Genomic DNA, 14061 nt, shown 5'->3' with positions numbered 1-14061 from the left:
AAGGTTAAAACACATTCTGTCTGTCACAGTGTGTGTGTGTTCACTTTGTCCTCTTTGTTCCAACAGCTTTTAAAGATCCACTTCACCAAACAATGAAGCTCAATCAGTTGACATGTTGTACAAAATCAAAAGATACACAGAAGGAGATGTTAACCCTTCCTACAGAGAGAGGAACTAATAAAAGATTGAATGGTGAATTAATTACAATGAATAAATAACACAAAGCAAACAAAAGAGGGCTTCACACAGAATCAGGGAGGCTAATATCTAAATCAGCTGCTGATATTATTACACATTATCTACCAGGCTTGCTGTGAGCTTTAGAAGATAACCTCCGTTTCCTTCTACAGAGAAAAGAAAACAAACCTTTGATGTCCAATGACTTCCTATTTTTACCAAGGCAAAGCGCCACTTGTCATTCACGTGCCAATCCTACGTTTTTTAGCTTGGTGGACAAACAAACGCTTAAGGTTGAAATGACAAACGGACAGAGAGTGCAGACCTCTCTCAAAGCTGAAAAAAATCCTCAAAATTTATTTAAATAATTCAAAGTGTTCAAGATTTTTTAGTTTGTATGCTCAGATCGATGTTAGGAAATAAAGGTACAAGTTCTAAAAACTGGATGCATCACGCACATATTTAGCAGTACAAAAGGTCTATACAAGCAGAACAGTTTCAAGGTGGACATCCAGGATTAATGTCACCAATTCAATATCTGACCAAATGTAAAATATGCTCACAATTTGACCTTCTGTTCCTGAGCTGGTGTGGAATAACAGCGAGAAAACTTTGTGAAAGTCGTTTTTTTACCTTTTTGATATAAAATGTCATCACTTCATCATTTTATCCCATTACACATTTTTACACATTTTTTAGCAATGGCCAAAACCCTGTTTAGTGAAGACACAGTGACCTTGTCTTTTGACCATCAAATTCTAATCTGTTCATCCTTGGGTCCAAGTGCACAGTTTTTGGGCAGGGGAGTTTATTTCCTCTGTTTTGCTCTTGCTCAGTCTTGCTCTATGCCGTCACGCACCTTCTGTCTCTGCCAAATCCTTCAATATCTCTCAGTTTCTCTCTTCTCCCTTACCTCCTTCCCTTCCCCTCTCGCTGTGATAACATAGACTACTGTTCGGCTTGTGCCTCGACCTGCTGAATTTCAAATAGGCCCTAGACAGAGAGCCAGAGCCTTGGTCTCCCCTCTCTGCTTTCCCAGAATATTAACGAGTCCTGCAGCAGTGCCAACAATCCCGCATCCCCAAGCCCACCAAAGCTTTGCACATCCATTTGTTGCAATAGGGAAATGAACAGAGGAGTGGTGCGTAGGTCATCACTCTCCGCCCACTATCAAATACTTGTGGCTGTTCTTAAGGGAGGCACACATAATTTTTCTTTTGGTGGACACACTGGACGTTGCTGATATATGGGACACACACACTATCACTATCATGGACCACAATGTTGTGATTCCCATTTCAAATTTCCGCTTAAATATCAGATCACGGCACAGATATACTTATAACCTATTCAGTTTTATTATACATTACAAATTCCACACAACAGTGTGCAATTAGGTATAACTGTTTTCTGAAATCTTTAACAGACACAAAGAAGCAAGTAAGTCCAAAGAGGCTTATTACCTTGTTGATCCAGGTCTCAAATTTAGGCCCGTCGGTTGTCAGGAACAAATCTGGTGTGGGGAGGACAGAGAGAGAGGAAAGGCAGGAAGTCATTAAGTGATATATCGGCTCATCAGTCAATAATACATAATCAAACATGGAGTGCGGACCACTGATCAATCAAGAAGAAAATGATGTAGATTAGGGGCAATGGCAGCAATCAAAATATACACACTGCTTCACCAGTAGACCTTTGTATCCAAGCGGTTACTGATTGTACTGATTTATTTGTACAGGGGAAGTAACCTTTAATACAAATTAGAATTGGGGTTTATAAGAGGTTGTGTATTTGTAAGACCCATTGGGGCTACCTGTAAATATTAGGACTACTGAAACATGGTCATGTTCACGCATATTTACAACACTTACAACTTATACTTACAACTTACTACAAGGATACAAGAAATTTTTATTTTACTAGCAAAAGAAATGCAATAAGGAGAACTTGCTGGTGTTAAATATTTCAAAGTTTCTGTAGTGATACACAGGATTGACTTTGATATGTTCTGACGGTTCTCTGTAACTGTAGCGCTGACAAGCAGTGTCAATACAAAGTAAAGGTGGGATTTTTCAACAGATAAAGATGACCTGACTTTTTAAAGCAGGAGGAGAAAACAGGTGAAGAGAAGGAAAAGGATATTGGGGTGGGATCTCCCACTGAAAGCAACAGCATTTCACTCAGCCTTCTGCAGGCTTCACCCTCTGGTAATGCCTGTAGCTTGCTCTATCGGAATCCTATAACCTGTGCTTGTACTCATATTCTTTGCTCTTGAAGCTTAGGCTGCAGGCTGCAGTTCTAATGCGGTTTCTGCGTGCTCTCTGTGGGAGGACGTTCACTTTCATCGCTGCATTCTCTGGACTGCAGTTCTGCCCCAGTAATTGGACATGAAATAAATATTGACATTGATCTGCCTTAGGGCCCTGCTATACTCCACGTGTTGCCGTGCTCTGCATGGCAAAATATAAATGATAAAGGAACAGGTGATGAATGAAGGGAAGGCAGGGACAGGAAGAATGAGATGTGTCTAATGATAGAGACCACTGTGAAAATCCTGCATCATGCATATGCAGTGGATGATATAAGTATTATGTACTGCAGTGGCCACTGCAGCCAGCAGTATTTTCAAAATACTGCAGTATGACTTCTCACTAAAGTAAAAAAAAAAAAAAATAATAAAAATAAAGATATATAGTATATATACAATACTGTGCAAAGGTTTAGGCAGGTGTGAGCAAATGCTGCAAACTAAGAATTCTGTGAAAAATATAAATAATTGTTTATTTTTATCAATTTACAAAATGTAAAGTGAGCGTTCAAATGAAAAACATCTAAATCAGATCAATATTTGGTGTTACTAACCTTTGCCTTCAAACCAACATCAATTCTTACAGGTACACTTGCACAAAGTCAGAGATTTTCTAAGATTATAGTCACATGTATGATCACCCAGTTATACCAAGCAGGCGCTAATGATCATCAATTCACACGTAGGTTGAAACGCAGACATTAACTGAAACAGAAACAGCTGTGTAGGAGGCTTAAAACTGGGTGAGGAACAGCCAAACTCTGCTACCAAGGTGAGGCTGTGGAAGACAGTTTCATGTTGCAGGTCATACATCATGGCAAGACTGAGCACAGCAATAAGACACAAGGTAGTTATACTGCATCAGCAAGGTCTCTCCCAGACAAAGATTTCAAAGCAGACTGGGGTTTCAAGATGTGCTGTTCAAGCTCTTTTGAAGGAGCACAAAGAAACGGACAACGTTGAGGATCGTAGACACAGTGGTCGGCCAAGGAAACTTAGTGCAGAAGATGAAAAACACATCAAGCTTACACTACTCACAGGGATTGGGATATTAGGGATATTCGACTTTCAGGTAAAATTTCAGAATACACCTAAGATGCACTATAACCTTTACAGATTAACTTAGCTTGACCTTCTCTACATTTTTGAATGCACATGTCCAACTGTTCAATGTTTCAGTACTTATTGTATAACATGCTGTTCTCTAACAAGGGGGTTAACTGCAAAAATCACAACAAATGTCTGATCAGTGAATCAACCATCAAATGTTCTGGTTCAATGACAATTTGTATTTAAACAGTCCTCTTCATCATGCTATTCACATTTTGACATCATGAGACCAAGACGACACCTAACAATTGATCAATAGTACCTGGCCAGTGCAAGGCTTCAAATGGGATGTTCTCAGAAGGAACACTGAGCTTAGAGTGTCATCAGGAGGTTGCAACAGAGACACAGAGAGACCAGAAGAGTCACAGAAAGGCACAGAAGTGGACATCCTTTGGCCACATTCCACACTGATGACTGCACTGTGAACAGTGCCCCGTGGAACTGGATGATGAATGCCACTCAATTCCAGGCATGTTTAAGGGAGGTGAGAGGCACCCGTCACGTCAGACCGAAAGCACTTACATCAGCATGGTCTTGTCTCGTCTTGCAAGGGCCAAGGACCTTGTTCGCTGCACAAGTAACCAGTGGGTCTCAGTATTGTTCTCTGATGAAAGTTGATTCACACTGAGCAGAAATGATTGCCGCCAACATCGTTGGAGACATCAAGGAGAATGCTATGCATCAGCCACATTTGTCACCATTACAAATCTGAATTTGCAAATTCTGTAACAATGTATCACTTAGAATATATTTAAAAATATATTTGAAGTCTGCTGTAAATAAACCAGTAGTAAGCAGTTCTTGAGAAACGTAGTGGGTTGACTGGAGTCAAGATGTTGACACTTTGCAGAACACAGGAATTGCTGGTCCACCACTACTTTAAAGGGTGCTTAGTGGTATGAAAATACTACTTGAAAATAAATAGTATGAAATGAGGGCACAGAAAAAAATGTTTAACCAAAAAGCTCAAACATTGCATGGAGTCACAACTAAGTCTTTTCTCCCTAACCTTTTCCTCCCATAGGTCCACATGACAACGACTGGGACATTTCCACTTTTGTTGAATGAAGTGGACTTGTAAACTCTGTATGATCAAGCGGCCCATCCACAAGCATCCTTGTCTGAAGGAACCCGGTTCTGTCAGGGGTATTGCTGGAGGTTCATTTTAAAAATGGGAAACTTCTGGCAGAAGCTGCAAATGGCTGGATGCTCTGAGCTAAGAGTCAATGCACGAACCTCTGGAACATCAAATTCAAAAACACTTGAGAGGCCCAAAAAGTCAGAAGCTAATTTTCTCCCAGATTTTCTAGAAGAGACAGCTGAAAGTCATCTTGACATGGATGGATCGACCATGGCTAATGAAATGAAGAAAAGATTGGTGAAATGACGAAAAACACATTTCATTTACGAAGAAAAGAGATTGTGGTAGAAGAACCACTTGTGTCAGAAGTCAAAGAAAGATGGCCAGTCTTGTTCTCTGAGCAGCAGGTACACCTTCTGTTTGATTCTTGTTTTCAAATGAGATTTTGCTTACAGGGATATTTCCGATTATTTCAAAGAGGGTTTATGAGGTACTTTGCATAACCGACTACAGCTGTTGGGCAATTTGTGCAAAAGATGGTTGTGATTTTCCTTCTTACTACCTTCCACCCACAATGCTCGTCCACCTCTGCCCACAGTCACACACACACGCCCAATAGGGACATTACATAGACTTACATTCATTTCCTGCAGACTTACTCAAACCAAAACCTAAAACTTACGCAACCGTAATCCTAACCTAAATCTCAAACCCAATCTAACCTTAAACCAAGTCTTCACCCTAAAAGTTAATCATTTCCCCATGGGGAATTGCATTTTGTCCCCATGAGTCCCCACGTGCAGCTGTGTAAACAGGTTTTTGTCCCCATGAGATCAGAAAAACACATACATACATATAGACTGATTCTTAAGGAGCTTCAAGTGGTAAAACAACTTTTAATTTGAAAAAGTTTGCAGAGCCATGTTGCCCACACAGACTTGAAATGCTTTGCAAGAAGATAAAAAAATAATGTATGCACACATTATGCATATGTGCACACATGCACACGCACTACAGGATACACTCACTGATTTGCACACTGCGTATGTGCTTGCCTGTGCGTGTTTGTGCTCACACCGGGTGGTGTGTGCTGATGAGCTGGGTTTATTGGCCAATCAGGCCTCTCAGACAGAATCCAGCCGTGATTGGCTGATTAGGTGCGATGGCGGTGTGTCGATGAGAGTGGCACTGGGTAGATGGAAGAGCAGAGAGATGCACATAGGGATCTTCATCTTGTAAACACTTAACATTCTCGCTGCGGGGGCTCTTCTACGCGCTTCTCATCTCAATATGCCTCTTATTTTTCTTTTTTTATCCCCCAAGTTCACTACTGCCAAACTCTTTCTCTTCTTGTCTGTTACTAAATGCCAGTCCAACTTGACATTGCCCCTTGCTGGTTTGAATCTTCCATTTGTCAGGCAGTGTTTTGATGCTGTAAACTGATGACTAGCAAGACACCAAACCTCAACGTGCTGTCTCCCTGGACACTGCCCCACTCATGACCCTTTCAGGGTGTGTGTGTGTGTGTGTGTGTGTGTGTGTCTCAAAGGGAATGTGCATGGAAGAAAGCCTCCTGGTAAACTGAGCAATAAGGTAATTTTAATGTGACACTTCTGACATAATCTTCTTCAGTGCATTGTCTTCTCCCCCTCTTCCCTCCCTTACCCCACAGTCCCTAAAGCATTCTGCACAGGCTCATAAAGAGCAGTTCACTGACAATATAACCTAAATGCTGCCCCCATCGCTCACTTTAACATATTTTTTACTGTTCCAGGGACTTTAACTGGGCCGCCAAGGGCCTTTTAGTGACTTATTTAAGTTAACAGACACATTATAAAGAGGAACAGAACAAAACAGTGCAGTGAATGTATCACTGAAACAGCTTCAGCTTGACTGTGTGTCAAAACCAAGTCCCCTACTCCGTCCCAAGCAAGCCAAGCAAGCAAGAGGTTCTCATACTCTACCACTGCAGGGATTCCTAGGCATTCATTCATTTGTGGCAGTCTTCCACATATTAATATTGGAGGTGTCTTTTACATTATGCTTCTAGCCCTCCTAGAGAATGATGCTATCCACCATAGATCACAATCTCCCATGGCTCCACCCCTCCCATCTACTGACATCATATGCTCTGCAGGGAAACACAGAGAGTGCAATTATGCACTCACTGTGGTGTGACTTCTCCTGTTTAATGTCAGCCTATTGTTTTAAGCTTGCAGGCTAAGTGGACCTGGCTGGTGCAATGTCATTTAGTACCACATAGGCTTTGATCAGTTTGATAGCTTCTGTCGTTAACAAAAAGAGTCCACAGATCTGTTGTGAAAATGGAATCACAGGTTAAAAAATCCAAAAAGCTAGTTGTGTTTTTCTTGCGACTTCATAAAACATTCTGCTGATGAAGAACAGAGCAGACACAGGTTAGAGTTGTAGGTTAGTGGGGGTAAAAGAGAACTGCAGGTGAGCTGATTAAAGTAATTAGTGAGTAATAAGGTGGAGAATTAAATACAATATAAATACTGAACAACCACAGTTGCCGTCACACACTGCACTGAAAAAAATGAACGAACTCTCTATGTCAGCAGTTCAGTGTGATCACAAAAGTACAGGGGGCACCTACAGGATTTTTATTGGAGAGGTGATCTGGTGGCATCAAACAGGCTGTAACTGTCCCAGCATCATCATGTGCTACCAGTAATCCTGTTAGACTTGTTTGACTGGAAAAGACCAACAGACCAACAAGACCATCAAGAAGATGAACAGGGACATTGCAAACAGTCAGTAGAGCTTAAAACATTAGGCTTCTTGCCTTCTTTCTTCCATCTGGTCATCCATCCATTATTTTTTTTGTTCTTATTGAACCATTCTGTACATTATTCTGGACAGATTTATTTGGTCTTGTTCTTCCATTTACAGTTGTGTCTTTTTAAACTTTGGTATCTTTTGATCTTCTGTAATCATGTTAATAAGTGGTCTAAATTTATTAAGCTGGGGAAATTGCTGTACAACTTAATTCCCGAGCTTATTCCTATTTGTGCAGCACTCTGTGTCACACAATGACTTTTATTAATCACCTTTAGGTTAACAACAACTACGCTAAATACATCAAAATCCGAAATGATTCAGCGACACCACTGATCGAGCGCATGCACACATTCAAAGCATAAGCTAATAGAGCCGTCATACTCCACCACTCCAGAGAGACACATACATAATTGAGGTATATAAATGTTGCTTGTGTGGAGGCGTTTGGGATTGCATAACAGCAACAAGGATTCAGAGCTCTAAGTGGTATGTCATGTCACCAGATAATTAAAGGCATACTAACTGTAAAGGCGAGAGCTACGGCTACACTAGACATCAAACAATCACATGGCAAAGGGAAACTGAGATAAAGAGGGAGGGACTGATACCAAGTGCTGCGTCCATACGGTTTTCAAGGTGCACCTCAAAACAAAAACATTCTTACAAAATGAATCACTGCAAAGAAAAGCATGCTTATCCTTTAATTGGAAGAGAAGCAATCTATAATCACTTGATTATTTCCTCTGTGCTCGCTCCACTCTTGCACACTCTCTGACTGAAACAGACTTTTGTGCTTTGTTAAATTGCTTCTTACCAACAAATGGCACTTCAGAAAGCTCACGGTCACACCCACATGAATGCGTAGACGATGAGCGGGCTGCATAAATGCACCTACACCCTCCCACACACGACATGGCTGATTTTAGGACATTAGCAGCGTGTGCACCGGTGTGTGACTTTCTTTGTCATCGGGTTGTGATCCAGCCAATCATCTTCAATCAGCGAGTCCTTTCACGCTAAAAGAATAATTACAAGTGTGTCTGTTGCTAATAACACAGTGTTGAGGCTCAAGTATATTCAAACAAACAGCACAACAAGGTAAACTGCAGCACAGAACAGGATGCTGCACAAGCGAGGAGGTACTGTGGGTCTGTCCCCTTGCTGTTTCTATTGGGACAAATAGCAGCATGCGGCACTAATGTTTGATTGGCTCTATGCTGTTTCTATCAGGACACAGATGAGGTTAATACAAACTGGCAGGAGTTTATCATTAGCTGGACACATGTTGGCATCAGTACATGCAATGTACCTCATGTGGACTGAATTATGCGCAACCACAGGAAATGTATAAATTTAAGATAGGTTGAGCAAAAACAAAAATTCCAAAGAAGTGAATTGAGTTAATTTGCTTGTTGCAACAGCATAACGTAAATTTGACACTGGCTGCTGCACTGCAACCAGTCAGTTTCATACAAAAACACTATCACACAAAATTCAGCATTCCACTGACAAGAGGTAGAATGAAAGAGACCTAAAACAGTGCTTTTTCATTTGTTTCTTTCAGAAGGAAATATAATGCATGCTTTGATGTGTGACAATAGACAAATCATCTAACCTGGTTCCCGTGACTGCAGCATAAAATCACACCTATGCCCTTAACTAATGCAAGTAGTGCTAGCTGTACATGTATAATGTACTGAGTGTGCATATAAGTGACATAATAAATTTTAAGTGATGTATGTATCTCAGACAAGGTGCTCTCTATGTATGAAAGAAACTCTACCTACTTCATTCTTCACTCTACCCCTTCCTCCACTGCTCTCTCCCCCATCTCTAACTATTGTGGCGTGAATTTTAACTCAGTGTGTTAAATGATCTGTAAGTTATTGTGGGATACGCCCTGCACTTCCAGATGTGCAGGAGTTATTTAGCATAACTATACTTTATTCTGCCTGCACTGGAGACCAGCAGATCATATCTCAGATTTCAATCCGGTGTGTTTTACCCACGTGCACAGCAGCACAGCCAATAACGTCACAGGCTAACATTTCTTTAGCATGGACATTCACTGTGACACAAAGCTCGCAATGCGTAATACACGTAATTAGACACTTTAAACACCATCAACCCCAACTGAACAGGCCCAGTTTTAAGAAGCTAGCAAAGGGAATGCGGTTCAGGCTAAAGCTAGCTGGAGCTCAATGCCAAATACAAGCCAGCAGCCTCTCCTATTTTCCTAGATATGAGCCAAGACCAAAGCAATTGCAGGGAAAATTATGGAATTCATGGCCCTGGATGATCAGCCGTTCTCCATAGTTGAGAATAGAGGCTTCAGAATTCTGATAAACAACCTAAGCCTTGATGAATTTACAAGTGTATATATGTGTGATATAAGTAACTGACATTTGTTTTGCTATATAAATTTGTTGCACCTGCTTTTGTTTTGGTTAAACAAAAAAAATATGTCAGATAAAGCTGTATGTATTGCTCATTTACAGTTAATTTTTATTTGTAGCTCTTTCCAGTAGCAGAGTTCTTTATTTCGTGAGGAAAACGTTTAATAATTTCTTTTACGATGAAAGAGAGTCGGAATCGGCAAAAATCAGTATGGACAGGTCACACTAGGAAAAAAATCTGGAAAACAGAAAAAAGCCAAGAAAATTGTACTTCTACGTGAGATACAGGGAAAATGAATCGTGAAAGGTGCTCTCCACCAGAAGTCATTTCTGCAGGTCATCTCACCTCATGAGAATGTCAGTTCTGTAGTCTCTGTATCCATTCAGGAAGAAAATTAAAAATCTTTTTTTCCACAAAATTTTACTTTGCTGCTAGCAATCTACGGACTTGCAGCGGATCAGTCTGGTAAATATGAACTGGCACTTCCTAATTAAAAATTGAAGTAAAGTGAGTTAATCCAAATTGATACTCAGGTTTAGACTGTTTTTTGCAGGAAAGAAGAGAAGAGAAGAGAAGAGAAGAGAAGAGAAGAGAAGAGAAGAGAAGAGAAGAGAAGAGAAGAAGCAGAGCGTGGGGAGATGAACAGCCCTTGAGTTATTCATAGCCTCTCCATCAGATTTGTTAAGGGGATTGGAAGCAATTTAAAGGCCTCGGCTGACTGTTTGACTCGAGCAGCATTATGTCTCTCTATTCCATTATGTTGAGCCACAGTGCGGGGATGAAGACCAGGCTTCCTATTAGCCTCTGTATAAACAGACAGGGTGATGCTAGGCGGGTGCTAAGTCTCGGCAGAGAAGGAGAACTGTGACATTGAGGAGAACAGACAGCAGCAGGCGAGACCTTATACTATCTCCTTGCTTTGTCTCACTATCACCTTCCCTCTATCTGTTTCTCACTGTGCACACACAAGCCCTTATCTGCCGCACTCTGTGGCCCAGGACAGTAGCGCCACTGCTGTGTATCAAAGGGTGTTATGAATCTGAAAATGGTGAACTGAGAACAGGTCTCGAACTCTTAACAAGTGGTTGAGCATATTAAAGACACAAGTCGTGACCCAAATGTAAACATCACGTTAGCCGTTCCACTAAAATTGAAACCAAAGGAGTGAAACCTGCCATACAGACTACCACAGACTTATACGCCTCATACCCTAGCTATCTTTTCCAAAACTGTTCACATGCCAAGAAAAGCTAAATGACGGTACAAATTAAAGAGCAGACAGGAAATGGAAAAGCCGCAGTAAAAATGGAAATGCAAATTTAAACTGCATTGTTAAGTTGATTTCTAAATTCCATTTATGACTTCATTAGTGTATGTCGAAATGATGCACTTCTGTTTTTCATTTCCTTTTTATAAGATATTAGAAATTATTCTAAATTTGTGAACAAATGTTTTGATGTCCCTTTTCATATACAATTAGTCATTAATTTCTGTTTACTTTTCAATATGTTAAATGTATAATGTTACTAAAACTGATTTGATTTTTGTGCCTTTTTAGCTATTAAAAGCTGAAGAGACCTATCCTCCACAATATTCCTGTTATTCTCCTCCATATAGAAACAGATTAAAAAAATAACAATAATGCTGAAAACCCGAACTGGCTAAAAGAGCAAAAGAGCAAGAGGGGAAGGGAACAGAAGAGAGTGTGTCTAGAGTTGCAGCTAATTACTCTTTTGACACCAGTCCTGTTGCTCTCACGCCTGCCACTATAGAACACAACACACATGCACACACACACACACACACACACACACACACACACAAACTCTCTCTCTCTACCACCCACACTATCCTTTCCATGTGTCCTTTGCCTTCAGCACTGAAGCAACAGTGAGCTTCATCGATGAAAATGAGCAGTCATTTTATTCTGCCAGCCAGCATTCGCACGCTTCTAATTAGCAGCTTATTAAAAGCACCGCCGTGTGGTTTTTGAGCTGTCGGTGCTTGGCCTCAGTACTGCCTCACAAGAAAAGTCAGGTCGCAAAGTACATACTTGCACTGCATATCCACACTTCTTATATAAGATACATGACATGACCGCTAGCAGAGAAAGCCACGGTTATTGATTCCACAGTGTTGGATGGTACCTGCAATTATATCCTGCAATCGGATGACTGCATGACTCCTTTCATAACTTGTCTCTCTCGAACACTCTCTGTCGTCCTTCACCTGTTTTCCAGCAGTGTGTGATACAGAAGTAAAGGGCAGCCAAGTGACACAGCGAGTGACTGTTTCTGAAGATTGACTTTCTCATCCACACAGACAAAAGGAGAACTGTGAGCAATAAAGTCCTATACATTAAACCAGTACATGTGATCGCTCCCCCTCTAGGATGATGAGCAACAAGTATGCTTTTATAAACCTTTTTTTATAAACCGCATCATTCTGTGTAATTTGCGAGAACACAGCAGTGAGCTGAACTGCTCATTGCTGAGACACAGAGAGTCCAATCAGCAAACATCTTGCTTATCATACATAATATGCAGGTGAACAAATGAACTATGAATCTCCCACTGTTTGCCCATTTTGAAACTATCAAACGTGATTAAGGAATGAATCCTTACACTGAGGATAAAGGAACTGATGAGGTCAACTCTGTGACTCTTGACAATATCAGAAAACAACTCATCTTTCCCTTTTAAACTTCCTCTCAGTCCTCATGTTCTTTTGCTGCTTTCTTAAGTCCAGAGGGGCCATCTAAGGCCAACAAGAAGAGTAACAGCAGCAGTACTACACCTCCCTCCTTGTACCTGTAAAAGACCTTGCTGCAGAAGAAGCAGTGGTTCATCCAGACTGTAATACAGAGTGGATCTGACAGCCAGCAGTGCAGCTGCTGCATTAGTGTCTGATATGCCTTGTGTTTGAACACGTGTACTTCCGCCTCACTCAACATTATGCTCCTCCAACACTTAAGGGTTATGCGTTTCTGTGTGTGTTGATGGGAACAAGAGAAAGTGAAGTTTTGGGACAAAAGTGACAGAAAAGAATGAGGGCAGATTAGGAAAAAGGCACAGGGGAACATACAGAAAAAAGGGAAAAGATAAATAGGTGTAAAATGGCAGTAAGGTTAAGTGATAAATACAAAAAAAGACAGACATAGCTGATTGTCTTTCTTCTTCATGTCTCTAATGACCCTGAGCAGGTTATTTGTTGGCCTGTTACTCAGCAAAGAAGCTGTGACTCCTATGCCCAGTTGGCTGTCAAAGGGACACACATGCAAATGTTTAAACACACACCCGTGCATAGACAGTTGTGTGCTCTATCCCCCCGGGGGTTGCTAGGGAGATGGGCTCAAGGAAGGCCACCATGCTGAATGATCTTATTGCCTTGTTTATGGGGGTTGGGGGACAAATATCCACTTTATGTGTGTTTGAGTCGTTTTGTATGTGTGTGTGTGTGTGTGAGATGAAGTTTGAATGAAGCTGACAGTAATGAGGCAGAATGAGAAGAATGAAAACACAAAGTGTGTGCCCCTGCACCTGCTTGTTTTTGTGTGTCTCGTGTATATTTGTCCATAAGCCATCCTGCATCCATCAGTCAAGCCCTCTGTGTTTGCCTGTTTGCATCAATTTGTTCCTTATGTCTTTAACCCTGGGACTGATCCATGCCTCAGTTGAACAGAGGGAGGGCCACTGGCATTCTGATGGAAATGTCACAGGCATCACCAGTGAAAAAGATACGTTGCACCCAGCAGAAGTTGGGAGGCTATCCTCACTGTCAGCGTGGAGGGAGCAGGAAGATAAGGTAAGCCAAGAAACACAAAACTCCAAACTAGTGATATCTGGTGCTTCTTTTGGCCAACTTTTAGTCTTTGAAAATACTGTACTTTTAGGGTTTACAACAGCTCATACAACAATACAACATATACGTAATTTGAATAATAGTCTTAGAAGTAAGGCTGTGCACAATTAGTCAACTGGTTAAAAGTTGTTACCCTCACCTATTGGCACAAGAAACACAAGTCAGTTTTTAAACTGATTATTATTATTCTATAAATTGAACAGTTTTTGAGGGCTACACCAAGCTACACCTGCACTGTTGTATTGGTAAAATGTTAACAGTGCACAATAAATATTTCAAAGACAAGAAGCAGAAATTGCACTCTCACTAGAGAGTGCTCAGCGAT

General features: G+C 41.0%; 1 protein-coding gene across 2 annotated transcripts in view; it reads right to left on the bottom strand.

Moving 5' to 3' along the window:
- itfg1 (integrin alpha FG-GAP repeat containing 1) overlaps window positions 1-14061 on the bottom strand; it is a 120678-nt gene that overhangs the window by 92737 nt on the left and 13880 nt on the right. For both annotated transcript variants that reach the window (XM_046400171.1, XM_046400085.1), the window contains exon 7: window positions 1641-1690. In XM_046400171.1, the coding sequence (XP_046256127.1) occupies window positions 1641-1690 (50 nt within the window). The remainder of the gene's footprint in view (window positions 1-1640; window positions 1691-14061) is intronic.

The sequence above is a fragment of the Scatophagus argus genome, chromosome 1 (assembly GCF_020382885.2).
Source record: "Scatophagus argus isolate fScaArg1 chromosome 1, fScaArg1.pri, whole genome shotgun sequence".
NCBI classification, from domain to species: domain Eukaryota; kingdom Metazoa; phylum Chordata; class Actinopteri; family Scatophagidae; genus Scatophagus; species Scatophagus argus.
Note: the sequence above shows the minus strand (reverse complement) of the source record. Positions and strands in the feature narration are given on the sequence as shown.